Raw genomic sequence first — 21,969 nt, 5'->3', positions numbered from 1 at the left:
TCTTGCCCCGTTTTTGCATTTCAATGGAAAGATGACTTTGGAAGCCAAGGAAGCTACTGGTTGCAGCTGGGTTGCCTCAAGTTGCTTTCCAAACGAGATGTGATGAATTTCTAACAACTGGCGTGGCTAATGCAAGGGATCAGCTCAAATGGGATTTTTCTCTTGTAGCTCATGTCCTAGAGTTGATGGAAGAGCACCATGTGCCTCTCGATGGTAATTATTGCAGGCAGTGCATCACTTGAACAAAAGCTTTTAAGCACGCCAGCTGCACTTTTAGAATTTTTGTTCATTTAGAACTGTTTTGCAAGCTCTGGCTTTTAAGGATTATTTGTTTCTGAAGAGAGATCAAGAGCCTGATACAGCAGGAAAATGGCATTTCAATTCTTTGAGAGAAACCCCAACTGTTTCTCATGAAAACATACACCTGAGGAACTCAATATCCTAGAATTGATGTTTGACTGGATTTTGTTTTCGTTGAGACCAATGCTTGTATATCACAATCCTCCCGATTCTACTATGGGGTATGCCTAACATTGATCTAAACAATTGTGTTTTCTAGATCATTTCCCTGTAGAGCAGTGCCTTCCTTGTAGTTCTTCCCTCTGATAGAGTAGTCCGCATAAATAGAACAGGAAGGAAATTGATCTAAGTTAATTAGCAATAGTTCAGTTTTTGATTGATTGATATCCAGATCAATCAGCAAATCTAGGCTGTTTATTTCTGCTTTGTTTACTGGCGTTTGACCTTGAAACAGAAATTTACCATCCATAGAAGCAAGTGGGATATATTAAGAATTTGATCAATTGGAAGACCCCAGTTCATAACATTATTTAATCATGGTAGGGGGAAGGGTTACCTTGTATTAAAAATACAAGTGCACTTCATCTGAGAGTTATTTTATTTATTTATTTGATTTGATTTCTAGACCGCCCCCTCTCCCCGAAGGGACTCAGGGCGGTGTACAGGTACCAAATTAAAAACCATACAAATAATCATAAATATAGTTAAAATCGAATTAAACTTTAAACCCCTGTACAAATTTATAAAAATTAAAAACTTAGCCTAAGACCAACCCGTGAAATTTAAAAATACAGACTGAGGTGGGAGAGCTGGAATTAGGCCAAGCCGGCTAGATTAAACAGGTGGGTTTTGAGCTTCTTACGGAAGGAGCGGAGGTCCGTGGTTGTTCTAATATCAGGGCGAAGGTCACTCCAGAGGGTTGGGCCCATCACAGAGAAGGCCCTTCCCCTGGGCGCCGCCCGCTGGCACAGCCTAGTGGACAGCACCCGGAGGAGTCCCTCTCTGTGTGAGCGAATCGGCCAAAGGGATGTGTGGGGCAGGATACGATCCCGCAAATAACTAGGCCCTGTGCCATGGAGCGCTTTGAAGATGATAATCAGCACCTTGAAACGCACCCAAAAGGCTACAGGTAGCCAGTGCAGCCCGCGCAGGAGAGGTGTTACGTGGGAGTATCTAGCGACTCCCGAGACTGCCCGCTCGGCCGCATTCTGAACCAACTGCAGTCTTCGGGTGTATCTCAAAGGGAGCCCCATGTAGAGAGCGTTACAGTAGTCTAGCCGGGACGTCACAAGCGCATGGGTGACTGTGCGAACGGCGTTCCGGTCCAATAGGGGACGCAATTGGCGCACCAGGCGAACCTGGTGAAACTCCCCCCTTGCCACGGCTGTCACATGGTCGTCCATTGACAGCCGGGCATCTAGGAGGACACCCAAATTGCGTACCCGATCCACGGGGGCCAGATGTTCGCCCCCAATGGCCAGTGATGGAATCAATTTTGTTACCTCAATTTTGTTTACAAAAGATTCAGCAAGAATTTTTGAGAGGGGGAAAGTTGTGGTTTTGGAAAAAAAGTGAGTATGCACCCTACAGGAAAGTTAAAAGTATAATTATGCTCAGTGGCCAGGATGACTTGTTCATTTCAGGAAGGAATGGTCAAGGACAATGTTTCTGCTGGTCTTTGTAGCATGTTTGCTAGATTCTTTGCAAATAAGGTGACTCATGTCACGATGTTAAAAAGTTTGCTAGACATGAACTGACTGAAACTGACACTGAAGAGTTAAACTGAGAAAGCTTTATTGCGCAGGTCATAAAAAAAGTTATCTGAAAGTGATTTATTGCGCATGTCTTCACACATTCCAGAGCTTTCCTTTTGTTCTTTGTCCGACTGCCAAGCATGCTGGCAGATGGAACATTTATTTTCAAAATGTAACATTTAGTTAACTTTCTGTTTTATTTACTTTTATTATTTTCATATTAAAGTTTGTTTATTAATTAGAATATACTTCTCAAAGACTTTTCTTTTCTTTTCTTAACATCTTAAATGATATGCTGCTGGGAATCAGCCCGGTCCATAGACCTCATTTTCCTTCAGGGTGTTTTTCCCCTGACAACTCATATCCCTCAGACACCTTTTCAATGGAGTCTAATGTGATCTGGGATAACATCTTGTGACACAGTCATTCAACCTTGTGCAGACCGAGTAACAGCATAGAATCTTCTGCAATAAAATTTCCACCACATGTGGCTAGATCTATGCCCTTCATGGCTTCTTCTAGTATGAGTAGCTAGAGTCAAGAGGTGGTGAATGTTTCTTTGAGAGGAGACGTAGTACTTCAGCTTTGGAAGAAATGGTGATATGCTATTCCTTGAAAAAACTCTATCTTTATCAAGCTAACCTTTGCCAGGTATTTAACCTTCCCTTTTGGAGGAAGACGCTGGAGATAGTAATGGTGAATCAACTGTAGTAATTGGTGAAGCCCATTATCTAGATCCCTTCCACTCTGGACTCAGACTCAGGCATGAGACAAAAACAGCATTGGTTGACTTGGTTGAGTAACCTGAGAGTCTGCTCCTCTTTGTCTTATCATCAGACTGCTTACTATCTTAATACTACTGCCCATGGAATCTTACTGAACTGCCTATAGCAGAGATCCACAACCCCTCCTGCAAACAAAGCAGAGGTGGGTTTCTGCCCGTTCGCCCCGGATCAGGCGAACCGGTAGTGGCAGTGGCAGGAGGCTCTGCCCGCCTACCTGGACGCTTCTGCGCATGCACAGAAGCACTAGCAAACCGGTAGTAAAATAAATTGAAACCCATCACTGAAACAAAGCCTCATCTGCAGAATGCAGGCAGCACATGACCCCTCCCCCCCTTCAGTTCACAGAAAATCCTCTCTCCATGGAACTGGTCCCTGGTGCCCAAAAGGTTGGGGGTCGCTGGCCTATAGGGTTGGGAAATGGGGACACCATTTTATTATGGTACTGTTTCCTGTTACTGTGGAGTTTTCAGTCATTATTAAGTGAAGAAGTCAAGCCCATAATTATTCTAACATGGACTCCCTCAAAGCTCAATTTCCGCTTCATTTCTATTTAACATTATGTGAAAATACCTAGAAGTATTTGGGATGAGATATCAGTATGTGGATGACACTCGGTTGCACACTGCTAGCCTTGGCCAAATCAGAAGTGTTTATTTATTAATTAAATTTGTATAGCCTTCCAATCTCACCAAACGAGACTCTAGGCAGTGCATAAAAAAATGGGAGAATTCTCACTCAGAGAGAAGACGTTGTGGATCTGGATGGGCCAAAATAAGCCCATAGGTTGAATCCCAGAAAGACAAGATTATTATTTGTTCAGAAACGTCAGTGATTCCTCAGGCTCCACTGATGATTGTTCTCACCTTGTCCACAGCCTGAGGTTTCTTCTGGGCTCTAGGTGGAGCAATGGAGGGAAGCCATGGCCAAAAGGACCTTTACACTTATTTCTCTGGTAGTAGTTGAAGCCCTACCTGGACCATGAAAGCCATCATTTATGCTCTGTCTTTGAAGATAATCTGTAAAGATCAGCTTGTGCAAGGTGAATCAACCAGGATATTTGGAGATGAGAGTTGCCAGTGTTATGTAACACCTATTATCTGGTTAATTTGTTGGCCATTAGTGAGTTTCCAGGCCCGGTGCTGATTATTACTTACAAATCTCTACATATCTTGGTTGCAGGGCAACAGAAGAAATGAGGTTGCTTAGGATTGCCAACACAAGAGATCAAAGGGGCATGGACCTAAAGGCAAGTCTTCTCATTGGCGAGATGTTGTGAAACAATTTATTTCCTGAGGTGCATCAGGTAGTCTCCTTATTGGCTTTCCTTTGAATCATTAAACAGTCTTATTTCGCTGAATATTTGGAGATTGATTTTTAGTTGTCTGGTTCATGGTTGATCTGTAGCTGCTATCTTTTTATTCTGCTGGTATTGAATTGCATATTTTGCCTTGTGAACCATCCACAGTCTTGTGGACTGAGTGCTATGTAAACCTTTGCAGATAAATAAATACATCACTTCTCTGTCTACAATGTAGGATATCTGTGATAAAACCTGTGATATCCATAAATCTATTCCCTGGAAGTATTTTGAAGCAGTTAACTGCAATCTTTCCGGTGAAAATCAGTAGCTTTGGCAGGTAACTGATGTGTACCACACCAAACTTTATATTCTATTAGTGCAGACAAAGGAAAGTTTCCTGGATTTGTTTTTTCGACAAGAGTAGTGATTGGAATAGCTTGGTGTTTGTTTGGACTTCAGAGCTATTGGTGGGAATTATAGTAGAGGTTAAAATCATCAAAGGTCTTCCAGTTAATGAAAGAAGCAAGATGATCATGAAATGTGGTTCCAATGCTATTGAGACTCAGCTGTAGAAAACAAGTGTTGTAATCTTCTGCCTGTTAAAACAATCTCCATTTATTTGAAGTTAAAATATAGCTTTCCAAGCAAAAATTATTGTCGTTATTCATATTTTTCTTAAACTGTGAATTAGGAAGGGAGAGTGTGGTTTTCAGCCAAACTTTTATGGATTTAGACATTAGGCCTGTCATTAAGCAATGACTGATTAGACCTTCTAACAACCCATTAAGTTCTACTCTCTGAGTTTTGGATCATAGCTGGTTATAAAGTTCTCCAATAAGCCCTGTATATCTGATTCTCCTACTGCATTATAACTTTGGGTTGAGTGATATAAACAATTCCCTACAATATAGAGAATAAAAGACATAGGAGGTAGAAAACAACTGTGAGAATAAGTGGAATAAAAGTAAGGGTGTTAGGGATTCATCATTTATGCTTGTAGTGGTACCAAGTAGAAGAATCTTATCAGCAGGACACATTCTTAGCTAAAGGAATTTGCTTTCTGCCTCAAGAGTGATGATCATTAAACTGGCTTTGAAGAAATTAACAGACACATTCATCGACTACTGTTGGGAAATGCCCACCAGGCAGGGAGGAAGACACAAAGTGAGGGATTAGCCTTGAATTGTGCAATTGCAAGAGATTCAGGACTGACAGCCCCCCCCCCCCCCCCCGGACCATATCTGTTCTCAAGAGAAGGCAAATTAGTCTGGAGGATTCCTGTATAACGGGTAGAATATAATGAAGTAGTTAGCTTGAGCTCTACACATGTGGATCTGGTTGCTTGCACCTGACTACTGACCACCATCATTGGTACGTGGCGTCTTGAGGTTCAGAGTGGACAGACTTCCAGATGCCAAATATGGAAAGAGATGGAAAGATCTATCTCATGTCCTGCTTATGAACTTCCAGATGTGCTTCTAGACTAGAGGTGCCAATAGCCACTTAGAAACAGGAAGTTTACATGGGAAGGTATTTATTACGTTGTCATAGCTGTTCTTGTCCTGCCTTACAAAAACAGATAAGTCCATAAAGCATGAAGGGAAGGGATCATCCTCAGACTATGCACTACTGGAAAATCCTGCCTGAATCCTCACTCTGTGCTTATCTTTCACCACAGGTTAAAAGGCAAATGGGCTGATGTCTCCTCTGTTCAGCAACAGGTGATGTCCAGAGCTATAAACTGAACTGGGAGTTCCTAAAATGCAAAACATATGAGTGGTTTGGCTGGATTGAAGCTGACATTAAGAACAAACACGTAAGTTTTGGCAAATTGTTGGAATCAATATATTTTTTTCCTCCTCTTTTTTTCCTCCTCCAGTTTTAATTGCAAACTTGATTTTTCCACAATTCCCATCGTGTCTTTGGAGATTAATAAGATTTATTGGATATGCTTATTTACACAGGTTTCAGACCCACTAAAAAGCAATTAGGTAGGCATGCTGGGAGCAGACCTATATGATTAAGCATACAATTTGCACAGCATTGTTTACTTGCTTCTGTCCACAAAGTTTAGGAGACCATCTTTCAGGGTGGCAAAGAGTAGCTTGTTTTCTTCCTCTCCACCACCACCTAAATCTGATGAGGAGGTGCCAGACTGAGCTACAAAATTCTGGACAACTGCCAAAAAGCAGCAGAATGGCATATTATGCTGTAATATAGTACTTGATGCGGTAGCTCAGTGGCTAAGACGCTGAGCTTGTCGATCAGAAAGGTCGGCAGTTCGGTGATTCGAATCCCTAGCACCACATAACGGAGTGAGCTCCCATTACTTATCCCAGCTTCTGCCAACCTAGCAGTTCAAAAGCATGTAAAAATGCAAGTAGAAAAATAGGAACCATCTTTGGTTGGAAGGTAACAGCGTTCCGTGCACCTTTGGCGTTTAGTCATGCCAGCCACATGACCACGGAGATGTCTTCAGACAGCGCTGGCTCTTTGGCTTTGAAACGGGGATAAGGACTGCCCCCTAGAGTTGGGAACAACTAGCACATATGTGCAAGGGGAACCTTTACCTTTATAGTACTTGTGCTTTGTCATGCACCTCATATCCAATAACTCTTCCTTCATTACTTGCATTTGTTTTTGTATAACTCTTCTTGGGAAGATCAATGTTTGGCTGTTGTCCTTCTCCCTTTCTTTTTATACCTGCCTCCTCCAGGTGTATAGAGATTTATATACTGTCAGGTAGTCTGGACCTCATTGTTCTAGTTGACCTGGGGCATTCAAACTTCCTGCTTGAGGAAAAAGTTTACGAATGGCTGTTCTTGCAGCAACATTGTGCTTCTCTGATTTTAAGTGGCTTCACCCTGGGGGAGAAAAACAAACAAGCATAAGCTATCCTATCTTTTAACCACAAGAGCTTTGGAAAGATTATGATAGAATGATCAATATCCTCTGAAATGCTGAGCTCTCACCGCAGGAGAATGCACTTGATTCAGCAGTTTGCTAGGATTGTGTACTGTAATCTAGCTTTGGCTTCAGAAACATCTCAAAGGAATGAAGCGAGTTTCTCTTTTGACCAGAATATGGAGGTGTTTTTTACATTTTTAATATTATCTCTTACCTCATTTCTCCCAAATAGGGTTGATTGATGAGATTAGGCAAAGATGAATTTATCTTTACTTTGATCATTCCATTTGTTATTTTTGTACCAAGTTCAGATGATATGACTGTGCACAATAGAGAAAAAAATAGTGCTACTCTTGCCTCTCATGTAGCTGTTAAGATGGATCATCAGAATGAAGACGAGGGGAAGGGAAGGAGCCAGTTTGATGAAGTGGTTGTAGGTCTAAAAGCCAAGAGACTATGAGGTTTAAATATGAAATCCAACTGGGTGATCTTGGGCCAGTCATTCTGTTTCAGCCCAACATTGGGCTCAACCTGTCAGTGGTGTTGTGGGGAAAATAGGGGTCAGAAGGAGTATTCTGTATGTTTTCTGCCTTGAGTTATTTTATTTTTTGAAAAAAGGGAGGAAGAGTAGGAAGTATAATGGTCATTTGGCTCCACCAGCGTGATTGAAAACACCAACATTCAGATGCAGATTTTTGAACTCTCCAAGCCCTTCTATCCAGCTCAACATCGTTGTCACTTTTGCTTTCTTTTCTTTTCTTTTTTTTAAAATCTCCAAATCAAAAGCCCTGCGTTTTTTTTTCCAACCGTTGCACATTAAGAACTTTACACATTGTGCTGGAATAAATCATAACGTTCCCATCCATCACTTAGTGGAATTCTTTGATTGTCCGTGCAACTTGCTAGTGGTTCAGTGTGAGAAATTAATAGCTAACTAGTTAAAGAATCACAGCAAGGGAAGCACGTAAGAGCCTTATAATCTTTTTGTAATAGATGCTTGTTTTTTAGACCTCCCAGCTAAACAGGGAACCTAACAGACAATGCGAAATTATGCAACAGCATCTTGCTCCCAGATTCATTCAGTGTGATCGTACATTTATTTCCAAGAGTTTGTTGCAAAACTCAGCCCATGGCCAACTTTGTTGCTGCTGTTGCAAAGCAGATTTGCAGAAAAAAAGCTTTTCAGTGCATAGGTAAAATGCCATAATTCAGAGGTGATCAATCTGACCTGAAATTGACAACTCAATTCAATTCAGAAATTCAGATTCAATCAGGAGACTAAACCCATATTGTTTAGTAGAGTATCTTCTGCAGCCACTTTGTATTTTACCTTGTATTATATGTGAGCGGTGCTCATCTCCATTTCAAAGCCGAACAGCCAGCGCTGTCCGAAGACATCTCCGTGGTCACGTGGCCAGCATCACTAAACATTGAAGGCACACGGAACACCACCTTCCCACCAAAGTTCCTATTTTTCTACTTGCATTTTTACATGCTTTCGAACTGCTAGGTTAGCAGAAGCTGGGACAAGTAACGGGAGCTCACCCCGTTATGCAGTGCTAGGGATTCAAACCGCCGAACTGCTGACCTTTTTGATCGACAAGCTCAACATCTTAGCCACTGAGCCCCCGCATTGCCTAAATATAAATAAATACACAAATAAAAATCAGATATTCATTCCATAGAAATATAACCAAAGTGGAAGACATACAAACACTCCAGGCATTGTTGTTGTTTTTTGTTTGTTTGTTTGTTTAGAAATATACCAACCTGACTCCCATAATACAAAGGGAAGCCAGACTAACAGAAAGCCTTCTGGGCAGTTAGAAAAATTATAGTGTGAGAAATGTGTCCTTGTATTCTATACGATACAAACATAGGGGATGGGCTGGAAAGGGATCTTGAAGATCATCTAATCCAACCCCCTTGACCTGTGCCTCCAGGAATTCCCTGTCATAACACTGGCTAGTTAAGCCTGCTGTTTTGAGATTGTGACATGTTCAATCAAAAACCTGAAGAAAGCCTAGAAAACAGTCAGCTGTCATACTTAATGGCGATAAGGTCATACAAGTATTACCTTCTCTTCTAAGACAGAAATTGTTACGGAGTCATTCACTTCCCCACCCCTCTTTCTCTCTTACTTCTTTCCAAAACGTCCTGCAGCTGCTTTTTTTGAAGGGCATTGTTTGCATTCATACAGTGAGTATATGTGGTTATTTGCCTTTTGTTGCTTTTTAATTAATAACAAAAAGGAGAAAAGTTACTTTATTGTCATTGCACCTCGTACAACAAAATTAAATGCCATCTTCAGTGTATATTATAACTATAAAAATAAACCACAAACACACATCCTTCACATTCTATACAATTGAATTGAAACCCGATATTGCATTAGTATTGCGCCATACAGTAGAACTCAATATACTGTAGTTACTGCCCTGAGATAGAAGCTGTTTTTCAACCTGTTTGTCCTTGTTTTTTATTATCCTGTACCGTCTGCCAGATGGTTAAAAAAAAAAAAAAGGAGCAAAGCACAAAGATAATAGGGATGGAGATTCATGCATTGTCAAAGAGAAGAGGGAAAAGAGCACATAAAAAGTGGTTGTTGTGTGTTTGAGTTGTTTTCCATACCACCCTAAAATTCAAACAGATTCCATGGCTTTACCTACCTAATAAATAAGTAGCTAGAAGGACTTTAATTTCAAGATGGAGACAGGAAGCCTTCCTAGCTTGCCATTCTATCCCAAAGAAAAGCCTCCTTCCCCTCCCCCCTCATTCTGTCCCCCCCTCTCTTGTTTAGGTATCATGCAGTAGACTCTGCAATATAAACATGGAAATGAAATCTTCAGCCAAGTTTGAAACTCCTGAGACTTCTGGAAGTTGATCTGAAAACGCTGAAATCTGGAACTAAGATACAACCTCATCATTTTCCTCCAGTGGTTTTTTTTTTTTAATTGAGTCCTCTCCCTGTTCAAATTGCCTATTCAAACTTCCCCCCCCACCAATTTGGACAAATTTATTAAGGGTTTCTCAATGATAATACAGCAGTAAAAGTTGCCTCGCCCTTGCCTAAATTGGGATTTAACTGAGTAAGGAAAGCTCAGAGGGCTGCAGACTCCAGGAGAGATAATTGTAGGATGAATGATAGGAGATACACAATATCAGGCCACTTTACAATTAAATAGGTGTAAGACTATCACACTCCGCAGCAATGAGGATTTCGCTCCAATTGCCTCCTCAAAATTCCACCACAGATTGTCATTAATCAAACTGAAATAAGCACTAGAATAAAGTACAGGATAATTTCTCTGCCTGTCGCTACTCATCACTTTCTACAGACACAGAGGGAAATAGGAGTGTACAGATCAGCTTCTGTGATTGACAGGCTTGGAATAAATACTCCCAAGAGCTTAACATCCTGTACTTACTTATTCAACCGCATTATGTGCTTTTTGCATGTTGTAGAAGCTGAACTCTCGTGCCTTGCTCTAGATTTGAAAGGTGCCACTGGTGCCAACCTGTCCTGGGACTTCTCCCAGGAAAAAGCTTGTGCCTTCACATATGTGCCATTAATAGAAGTGTGGCCTCCTTATCACAGCTTTAAGGCAACCAGTCTGGGAAGAGTGGCATTATATGCTCCTTGAAAACAGCTGATAAGTAGCCTCTTAATCTCTAGCCAGAATATAATTGTTCAGTAACACTAGAGAAGTGTGGAAAGGACATTCACTATTTCACTCTGAGCATACATTTAATGGATTCTGCTTCAGCTCTGGTTCCTTCTTTGGGATTTTACCCAGCCTATCAGCATCCAGCTGTCCTTGACAGTGCTTGGAAATTAGCAGGAACTTTGGTCCTTCCAAGTCAAGTGATTTGGTCCTTCCAAGTCAAGTGATTGGCACAGCAGAGTCCAAGAATGCTGTTTATTATAGTCAGGTGGAATCTCAAAATCTTGAATCCTGTTCAAGTTTTTCTCGGTCCCATCTTATGGTGAACAAAATCAAGGCAGGTTTGTTTTGAATCTCCTTCTCATACTTCCTTCTGTCTCAGGATTGGAAAATCTCTTTTCCAAATCCCTCCTTAATGGCTCACTGATATCTCCCCAAGACCAGCTCTAGATTCCTTCCTTTGAGGGAGCATAAAAAAATGCCATAGGTCCAAATAAGATGCAGAAGTTGAAAAACAACCCAGAAGAAGGCATGGATAAATTATTCATACTATACCATACCAAGAAAAAGTTGTGTGGACAGAATGCTCAACTCCCAAGCGTCTTTTTTACCTTTCTGCCATGCTATCTTTCTGCCAGAATCCTGCCATCCTAATGTCATTAAGCCTAAAGGCAGATATAAATCTGTGCATGAAAGAGCAACTTCTCCATGGTTCTGAAGACAAATATCTCATGAGTAACCTGTGTAATGTTTGGACGGAGCATGTGGAAGAGTGTCAGCAATACAATTAGAGGCAAAACCCAGATGTAATATAATCACCCTGTGGGAGAAAGCTCTAGTTGGATTAGGCCTGTGTTCAACGTTCTTTAGCTTGAACCTTTGTTTTGAAGGTTTTGCCTGTTAGACTACCAAATAGTCTTGAACATGTTCTTTCCAAGCCTTGGGTAAGTTTTGTGTTGTGCATTATTTATCTCTAGCTTACTCAAAGGCTGCCTTCACTGCTTCTGTTTCTCACTGATAGATAATCTAGCCCAGCTGTTAAATTCAGCGGGTTTCAATGTTTTTGTGTATGTATAGGAAAAAATAATATTATTATTAGTAGCCCTGGGCACTTTCTTTGGTTGAAAGGCAGAGCTAATTTATCACAAAATAAAATTAGTATACAGTGGGTTCGATGCCTCATGAAACCATAAATCACAAAAATATATTGGTTATAACATCACAGCAAAAACAAGCAGCCTGCCATTATGGTGTCCCAACAGGAAGATCAGGTGTCCTGTCCATAACCACTAATATTGAGTGATTCCCATATTACTGGATCAGGTGTAGTGTGTCGGCTGCAGCCAACAGGCAGTCCGATTTCATTGTCACAAATGACAAGTTCAATCTGGTTTTCTTTCCCATCTGTTAGGATTACATCAGGATAGGAATGACCAGAAAGGGTAAGCGCCATTCCATTGCCTTGTGGTCTGATTTTTTGCAGTCACTGAGAAACTTCGAAATAAGACCGTTGATATGGTCACTCCATGCCCTGAATTTCCATTCAGTATAAAATGCCTTGGGGATATCTCACGAGCGTCCTGTGCTCAGCAACGGTATCCTTGGTTTCAGTAATTATAGTCATACTAATGGTTATGTTCATATGATTTATGATCTTCATTGTGTTTCTCCTTCCCTTCTAAATTGGTGTGATGAACTGTCACTGTAAACAAATACATTTCACTGATGAAATAAAGCAATATTTTAACGGGGAGTTGGAGTTAATTACTAAAATCAGCTCAGAGTCGTTAAAACACCAGAGTGGCAATGCATAACTGAATTGAATTGTCATTTTTTAAAAAAAATGTATAATTCATTTGACTGTACAATAATGGATAGAAGCTAATCTGTTCCATAAAATATATGATCTCTATTGCAGAATTTAATTCATCTCAGTAATCTTATTTGGATTGGTATTTTTTCAATGATTCCATTGAAATCACAGTTTCAAACAGAACCCCCGTGGATACCAATATATTTCATTGACAGACCCTGTCCAGCACATTTACTATTCTTGTTTCAAATGGTGATAGGACCAAGACCAGGATTTCTATTAAATAATATCAGTCATTAGAAATATGATCTAAAGCAGGGAGCACTGGCAGGAGATCACAGGAGCTGTAGTTTCACATGTCTGTAGAACACCTAGTAAATAGAGATTGTCTTAGAGGCATTTCCACTATTCCGTCAGCAGAGTCAATCTGGGTCAGGTATCCACCTTGGTTCCTGATGACTTGTTGAGTGAAAATATGGTTAAACACCCATTTATTTCAAGGGAATTTTAGAAAATAATATCTTGATGAACTTAGCTCTGTGAATCAGACGTGATTGTTGTCTTTTTCTGCTTGCTTAATGACAGCCTTTTTTTTGGCAAGGTCATGACTAGCCTTTTTAAACTGTCCTCCATTCTGCCAACTTTTCTAATTAGAGTTTCCAAAGCAACAATTGGGTTGTTTCCATTCCATTATGCCCTGGATTAGGGGAGGGGAGATGGAGAGAGGGAGACAGAAACAGAGAGATTGAAAAATGCATTTACCCTGCATTTTTTTCACTTTTGCAAAGCATCCTAGAAAAAGTGTATTCACCTCTTCCTAAAAAAAAGATTCAGTGTATATAATATTTATGGAGAAAGAGAACATTTTGTCCCACAATCATTAGCCACCATGTTCCTGTTCTTTGCTAAACTTCTGTACAAATATCCAATTAGTACTTTTAAAACTCTTTGCTTAGAGCTATAAATGAACTTGATGGGAACTTAAAAGAGCTCGGTTGTATATTATATATGTCAAACCCATCTTCTTCCAGGTGGAGAAGGAACAGGTATGTCTGGCTTGATTTCAAATGTGATGCCATGAGGGTTGAAGCCTAAAATTCAAGGGTTGAGACTCCTAGACAAGATCCAACAATTCTTAGAAGAGTTATTGTCAAAGGATGCTAGACAGCAGCTTTTAGCAGTCTGATGCAACACTGATTTAGAACAGTTGTGCTTTTTATTATTTCAGTGGAATACATAGGCTGGCTCCATAAAATGCCTAATCTCTATTGAAAATGACATCTCCATTGCGGTAAACCTTCTGGATTGGTATTCTTTCTAGTGCATTCATTACAATTTGGGGGACTGATGGAATTTCAAAGTGCTTAGAAGACTACCTTCCTCTATAAAATGTGAACTGAAATGGGTAGAAGAGTTGTGGCTTTTGCATTTTCAAAATGTATAATATAGAAATTATTGATTAGGTACAAATTTATTTTCAACCCACAAGATAGAAATTTAATATTAAATAGCTGCATTTCTATATATATAAGGTCACCTGGCTGTTTTGTGCTTCAGTCATGGTCTCCTAGTTTCAATCCTGGTGCCTTAACCACTATCCCAAAATGGCTTTTTAAAGGTGTGTGTGTGTGTGTGTGTGTGTTTTGTTTCTTTGCTATTGCCTGACATTATTGATGTTCTCTGACTTATTGCGTGGTTGCAAGGTATTGCACTTCACTACTAAGGATTGCATTATAGGACGTAATAATAATTACGTCCCATATAATATAATAATAATATTTTTTCCCAAAGTGTCTTGCCATTGCCTGCTTCCTATGGCTGAGAGAAAATGACTCACCGAAGGTCACTCCATTGGCTTTGTGACCATGGCAGTACTAGAATTTACAATCTCCTGGTTTCCGTCCTGATTCCTTACCCACAACACCAAACTGGCTTTCTATAGATATATTAAGTAATAATAAACAACCTTAAACAAATGAATCTGAAAATGGCATAGAAAAGATAATGAGTTTAAAAGACCTGTACTGTCTTTAACCTGAAATTCTCAATTAAGCAATGAATATTCCCATCTATCTCATCAGTAATCTCTATACTGATGCATCTATTATATAGTGATACATATTGGAGATGAGGTAATAAATCTCAACTCCCAGTAACTAATAGACAAGTCCCTGCCATTTTCTTGACAAATGCTGTATTTTTGGAAGTGGTTTACAATTGCCTTCTTCGTATCGCTGAGAGAGAGTAACTGACCCAAAGTCATACAACAGGCTAAGAGAAGAAATAAAACATAGGTGTCCCCACTGCTAGTCCGGCATCTCAACCACTAAGTCAAAATCAAACAGGCTCTCTATAAATGCATTGTCTCACTTTTAAAGATTTCTGTAAGGAAGGGACAAACAGAACGAAGATTATGCAATCCAATGCACTTTGTATTAATTAGTTTTGTATTAAAAGGAATATCTGAGTAATAGGAAGTATTTGAATCCAGGATGTTCCTGCCTATTTGTACAAGGGTTTAACAAAACTACAAGTGAATGCCATCTGTCTAGTCCTCAAGATCAGGCAATGGAATCACACTGAAGTGAGATCTGAACCAAAATATATCTAGCTGATAAATATTAATATGCAAGTAGTGTGCTTGAGAGAAAGGCTGTATAATAATCCCAGAAACTTTTTTCAGAAGCATAGCTCCTGCTGAGAGAATTATGGAACACCAATCACAGCAAAGAACACACTGTGTATTTTCAGTTCCCTGATCAAATTAGAAATTGGGGTGATTTTCTACCTGATACTCTGAAGAGGTTTTGCTAGTCTGAATGAGTAAGATTGAATTAATAAATTGTATAGCCAGACCCAATTTCAGGTGGCTTCCATGTTCCTTGTAAATCCACTCATTTTCTCTAATGAAGGGTTTTCTTGTGTGATAATGACTTTTCAATTATTTTTGTGCAGATGTCATGCTATCTGAAAATTTATGAAAGTTGAAGTTCAACACATCTGGATGATACCAGATATGGGGAGGCTGATGTGAAGACTGCAGTTCAGTTCCCATATTTTGTAGATGTAATGGTTCTTTAAGCTGTGATATTTCTTAGAAAAAGATTTGTACCCCTTCCCCTGCCCCAGTTCTTCTCTTATACCCATATTTAAACATATTTTGAAACTTCTTATCTAAACTAATTACAAAGAATCATACAGTGTAAGAGATCTGAATTGTGTTTAGGAAAAGACACATTGATGAAATTAATAAAAAACATTAAATAAATTAATAGAAATTTCATACGTATGTAAGAAAAACATACATATTTAGTCTGCAAAGTTATCCGAGAATGTTAATTCCAGAGGACTTTTTTGTATATGACTCTGTTATTACACTGTTATGTCTAATAAATTACTGTATGTTTCTTAATAGCATTTTGGGTATGCTTTTCTAAGTAATTTAAACATGAGTATTTGAAGAGACTCTAATCCAGCCATATAAATTGGAGGGCTCCTAGGAGGAGGAGAATATTTGCTGGGAGTTGGTTGAATAGCTCAATAAGTGTAGTAAATAAATATATAAAATGTTTTTTTTCCCCTCTGCCATAGGTAAATGGAAGATCTAGAAACACACAAAGCACGTAGGATAGAGCAGATGGTAGCAAAATGGCTGCGTCGGTCACGAGATAATTCAGCCAGGTATGTATTTTAATGTAATGTTATTAGATGGAACAGTAAAGTGTTTTCATTGTGTGTGAGATGCTGCTCAGTAGCTTCTTAGTTTTGGTTAGGTTTGATCTTGTCACCCAAAGCTCAGCTGTTTGCAGTGAGGAAGGCTTATGTGGCTTAGGCTGATCCTTCTCCTCTCTCTTAGGTCAAGTAAAATACCATAGCAAACTTTTTGGACTATTCTATGTACTCTGGCCATGATTACTCCTGAAGGTCCAAAGATTGGAAAACTCTAAGAATGCAACTGTTGTGGCATATCAATATGCTCTCAGTGCCATCCCAAGTGCAGAGAAAAGATATGACATTTTGGCATTCGTTTTTAGTGCCAGGTCAAAGTCTTGGCCCTAGCTATGAATGTAGGGTGGGATGCCAGTATTGAAATAATTAAAGCCAAAAGAGGAAAATAAAGCAGAAATGAAAGTTATTTGTAGCATTGTTTCACAGCAGCCTGAAAAAGAAAAACCATATACAAATTTAAGCTGGAGGGGAGGAGGAAATTTAAAGTTAGGATGATTGGCACCCTTGCTAGCCAACTATTATAGTAGATTTATTAGGCAATGCTTGAGCTAACACCAGAGAGCAAATGTTCCTGACCCCCATTTTGCAGCAACCTTGGGGTTTTTTTTTTAATTATTTTGTGGCACCAAGAACCAAAAAGAGCAGGGCAATGAAGTAATTGCATCACCAGAATGGACAAGATGGAAATTGAACCGCATTTCCCACTTTTTTTTTACGCTTAGCCTGTCCAGAACTTGTAGAGGCTTAACATACCTCTTTGATTTGACTTGCCACTGAACGTTGGTGGGAAACTCTGCCATTATCACACAGCTGAGAGGGCAATCTTGGGAGGAAAGAAGGCAAGGAGCTGCAAAAAGAAAAAAGAAAAAGCTTGCAAGACCACTGGTAGCTTATTCTGGCTGTTGGGTTTTTTTCTTTTTTTTTTTTACAAAGGTCTGTTTGAAGGTATTGTGAAAATTGCCAGATTCTCCCATCAAGATTTGCTTCTCAGACCAAATTTCTATTCAGAATGCCATCATGAGTCTCTGGGTATCATTCTTTTCTTTGTTAGCTTCTCCAGATGTTGGAGGGTTGCAAATTTGGGTTTTGGAAAAACAAAACGACCGTATTGCCATTCTGGTGGCTTTTGTTAATATCTGTCAGCTCTCCACCATGACTTGAAAGTGGTCTCAGGGTCATACTGTTCAGCAAGTGTGGGGAAGTCAGGTAGCAGGATGATATTCTCTCTGCAGAAAAACTCAGACATATATCATACATCACTCATTTCACAACTTACTCATGCATGACAACACACATTAAAAGGAACGGGACTTTGTTGCATCTCGACTTTGGGCACTCCTGTAGCCCAAAATAGATTAGAACACTTTTTCTCACATCTCACCCATTTTTTTAGTCTATTTATTGTGGAACAAAACTTTAGCACAGAGAAAAAAAGCTTGGATTTAGGCTTACCACCTCTGGCTACTGTGAGAACGGATTATCATCCTGTGATCTGGAATGAACCTCCTGTAATGGTGTTGTGTTGTTGTTGTTTTTTTCCCAGATGCGCATTGCAGGGAATGGCTTTAGGTTGCTGTAATCAGTAGGCAAACTGTGTTAGAGGGAAACTGATGCAGCATTATTCATCTTTTTTTAATGAAAAATCCTCAGTAATTTCCAAGGAACCCGAGACCAACTTTCTCAAGATTAGAGAGATCACGTCATCATGCTTGCTTGCTGAAATACAAAATACACAAATGCCATTCTAATCTTTGAACATCATGGCGCTCAGAAAGTACCATTGAATGTATCATTGAAAATCATTGACAAATATGTCCCTCTCTGTTGCACTGCAGAACAAATCTGTGAAAAAACAAATACCTTAATGTTGCCTTAATATATATAATGTTGTCAATTTTATGATGGCCAATATGAACGTTGCTTTCTTTGTGTGACTTTGAAAATCTTGTGGCTTTTCTGTGATAGATATCGTGAAGGCAGCAATGTTTCTATCCTGGTCTAGGGGATGCACCAGAGGTGGGTTGCTCCCGTTTCAGCCTGGATTGGGCAAACCATCAGTGGTGGTGGCGTGAGGCTCCGCCCACCCACCTGGACCTGCAGAAGCATCGTGCGCATGCACGAGCGAACCGATGGGGGAAAAAATGGAAACTCACCACTGGGATGCACGCCCACTAATTTGAATTTACGAGACACTATATTATCACTGTAAATGCTTAAACTTGGTTTATTTCTGTATAATATTTACTGTAATTCCTTTTGGATGGAGATAGATGATGCTCAAATTTTCACAGAGTTGTTCCAAACTGCAGAATTGTTATCTTCAAAGCAACGTTTCAGCACTGGTACATAACATCAGGCCTATTCATGTTCACTTCATGTCCACATGGATTTTCCACTTGGTTAGGAACTCCATTGTGTAACTATTCCATTCACATCAAGTGACCTTATGCAGAAAGAGCAGTCCATGCGTAGCCTCTTTGCTGAATACATGGCTATCCGGCTAAACTGGCCTTCACGTTTAAATGTGCATGCTGACATTTATTTTATTCATTAGATTCATAGGGCTGCCCAATTCACCTAGCCATTCTTGCTGCCTTACAATTTGCAGAAACATGAAATAGAAATGGGATGCAGTAATATATAATATAACAAACATTCAGAACAGAGAAAAATAAAACAGAATAACAACAGAGTATTGGAAAAACAGAAATGACAATAAGAAAAGGATTAACTGAGGCCATCACATATTTTAGTCAAGATCTCTCTCTGTATATGTCTTATGGAACAAAGATTGAGCATCAGTATTACTTTTGAGCTTTATGGGTATCTTTTCTGGATCTACCCACTACTATTTAAAATATTTATCAGACTGTTACTGTGTGTTTTCCTCAGTAGGTATGCACTGTTGTAAAAATATCTCAAAAGCAAATGCTGAGGTTTCAGGAAATGGGAAGCACTGGATATCTTCTTTTTAAACTGGCTTTTTTCTACCCTACATTTGCAGAGGGAGAGCATCAGTGAGTGATGGATCATCCGATGGCAGTAGGCAACCTCCAAGTCATGTCAAACTCACAGTGGATGTTCAAAAAGATGTGCTGCGTGGACATTATGGCATTGAAGTTTCTCATAATTTTCGCCTTTTGATCACATCAGTTGCTGCAGGTAGAAAACAGGTTTCCCTTCTCACTTTTTCCTGATGTTGAAAATTGTCTGGAGAAATACAAAGCTGTGGTTTTAAAAAGAAAGATGTCTTAAAAACATGCTGATCTCTGACATTGTCTGGATCCCAAGCTAAATATACATAGTCAGATAGAAAAAACTGGCTGAGTCCAGGCTCTGGGATTTTTGAAAGAATAGGGATCTGGGCACAATGCTTTCTCATCTGTTCCTTTCGGCTTGCCAGAGGGAAGCTGGTAGATCTTGCTGGGATGTCAATCTAAGCAGATGCCAGTGTTGCCAGCCGTCAAATGCCTCGCGCCAGTCAGGAGTGGATAACAAAACAGCATTTGGAACAACAGAATGTAGTGGCAGGTTATGTTGAGAAGGAGACTGGCCTTCCTGCCATTACTTCTGCTAGAATGGGCAGGATGGGCTTGCTGAATGGTGCACATTAAGAACCTTTCAATAATTTGGATTCAAATTTTCAAATTGTAGGCAAGCAACGGCAGGTCATCTTACATGGCTTCTTTACATACGCACGCATACGAGCGCACATTTGTTTGTTTGTTTTGGGGCGATGTTGTAAACAGGAAATACCAAGTATCTCCCTGACAAGGCTGATGTTTTGTAGGCAGCACTGCTGATGGGAAGCTTCTGCCAGGGGATCGCATCCTCGCCATAAACGACAACGCAACGGAGGACCTTACTGGTGAACAAGCAGCTGCTCTTTTAAGGTGCAGTATGGGAGTCTGCTGCCTCAGGGCAAAGGGGGATGGCTAAACATCACTCCAGTGGCTGACTTTCACACCATGTTAGCTTGTGAGAGCTTCTCTTTCTCTCCTCTCCTCAGCTGAGCTCTTCAGAAAACCATACCCTATTTTGAAGCTGTTATGCTATTATGCCATACTCAAAAGCATTTTGGGTATTTTGGTACAGGTAGTCCTCAACGTAGGGCCATAATTGAGCCCAAAATTACTGTTGTTATGTGAGACGTTCGTTAAATTAGTTTTGCCCCACTTTACAACCTTTCTTGCCACAGTTGTTAAGTGAATCACTGCAGTTGACAAGTTAGTATTCCGGTTGTTAAGTGAATCTGGCTTCCCCATTGATTTTGCTTGTCAGAAGATCGCAAAAGGTGATCAAGTGACCATGGGACATAGCGACCGTCGTAAGTAGGAACCAGTCGCCAAGTATCTGAAGTTTGGTCCCGTGATCATGGGGAAGTTGCAAAGGTTGTAACTGTGAAAAACAGTCGTAAGTCACTTTCTTCAGTGCTGCTGTAACTTTGAACAGTCACTACATGAAATGTTGTAATGACGGCTAACCTTTTTGCCATTGTGTGCCAAAAGTGGGGGGAGCACAGGGGGGTCATGCGTGTGCATGCCCACACTCATAATTCTATGCAACCTCCCCCCCATGCATGCACGCGCAACATCCCCCCCCCGTGCTTTCCTCGCTTTTGGCAGGTAATGGTACAGTGGACCTGTTCAGGGAAGCCTCCTGAAGCTTTCGGAGGGTGAAAAATGGCCCAATGCACTGTTGTTTTTCGCCCTCCGGAGGCTTCAGGGAAACCTCTGGAGGGCTAAAAATGGCAGAGAATGAAGGCCGAAATCAGCTTGCCAGCACACGCATGTGCACTGGAGCTGACAGGGCAATGCCTTGCGTCTTCTTAAGAAATGGCTCCGCGTGCCACCTGTGGCACACGTGCCATAGGTTCTTCATTACGGGTATGTGGCAATAACATCAGGAGACAGAAGGGAGAGCTGCAGACAGCCTGCTAAAGGTGTTTCAGCCTACCAAAGGAGGGAGGACATGGGAAATTTTTCAGAAGGGAACCTCCCTCGTTTTCTGGAGAGCAAAAGGAAAGGAGGAGAGAAATACTTCTTAGTCTTGCAAAAATATAATATAATATAATCTTACAACAAAGATACAGCTCGTATTGGCATTCATAGCGAAGTCTTCAAATAAAGCCATTTAGCAGGAAAGGGTTGGGGTGTTCTCCTTGTTCTCCATCCTGTGTATTCACACTTCTGTTGTTTTATTTTATTATATTGTCTTAACAGGGAATCGCAAGGCACTCTCCAGTTTACAGTTCTGCGATGCACCTCGGTAAATTGCCCTCATGTACCACTGGTGTTTGAGTTACTCCTTGGAGGGTAAGGTTTGGCCTCCTGATGGGTATGCAAATGAGAATCACAAATACGAAGTTCCAGGAGGTAATCTTAGAGATACAAAGGGTGGGAAATATGCCCAGATAAGGGAGTTGATGTATTACAGGGCAGGGGTTGTCAAACTCACATCATCCTGGTGGCGTCACATGATGTATCGGGACTTCCCCCCCCCCCTTTGCTAAAATGAGTGGTATGAGCGTTGGTAGCACATGATGCATCCAGCCCATGGGCCGGGAGTTTGATAGCCCTATATTAGAGTATCCTTGGGCAAAGATAGTGAGATGCTTGCCAATAAGAAGGCAAGGAGGTAAATGGTTTAAAGTGATGTTGACATCACTGGACCTTTGTCACCTAGTCTACATCAACAGAGAGGGTTGGATGTGGGT

The 21,969-nt window shown here is 40.4% G+C and overlaps 1 protein-coding gene across 2 annotated transcripts in view; it reads left to right on the top strand.

The window, feature by feature from the left end:
• Positions 1 to 21,969, top strand: part of FRMPD1 (FERM and PDZ domain containing 1) — a 76,548-nt gene that overhangs the window by 28,094 nt on the left and 26,485 nt on the right. The window contains exons 2-7 of one of the 2 annotated variants that reach the window (XM_081941303.1): positions 4,019 to 4,142; positions 5,818 to 5,955; positions 16,116 to 16,205; positions 19,258 to 19,415; positions 20,044 to 20,146; positions 21,476 to 21,521. In XM_081941303.1, the coding sequence (XP_081797429.1) occupies positions 16,120 to 16,205; positions 19,258 to 19,415; positions 20,044 to 20,146; positions 21,476 to 21,521 (393 nt within the window). In that variant the 5' untranslated portion in view covers positions 4,019 to 4,142; positions 5,818 to 5,955; positions 16,116 to 16,119. The remainder of the gene's footprint in view (positions 1 to 4,018; positions 4,143 to 5,817; positions 5,956 to 16,115; positions 16,206 to 19,257; positions 19,416 to 20,043; positions 20,147 to 21,475; positions 21,522 to 21,969) is intronic. The other variant, XM_081941302.1, reaches the window with a different exon arrangement.

This window comes from Natrix helvetica, assembly GCF_964273705.1.
Source record: "Natrix helvetica genome assembly, chromosome: 2".
Lineage (NCBI taxonomy): Eukaryota > Metazoa > Chordata > Lepidosauria > Squamata > Natricidae > Natrix > Natrix helvetica.
The sequence above is the reverse complement of the archived record's forward strand: the minus strand, read 5'-3'. Positions and strand labels throughout refer to the sequence as shown.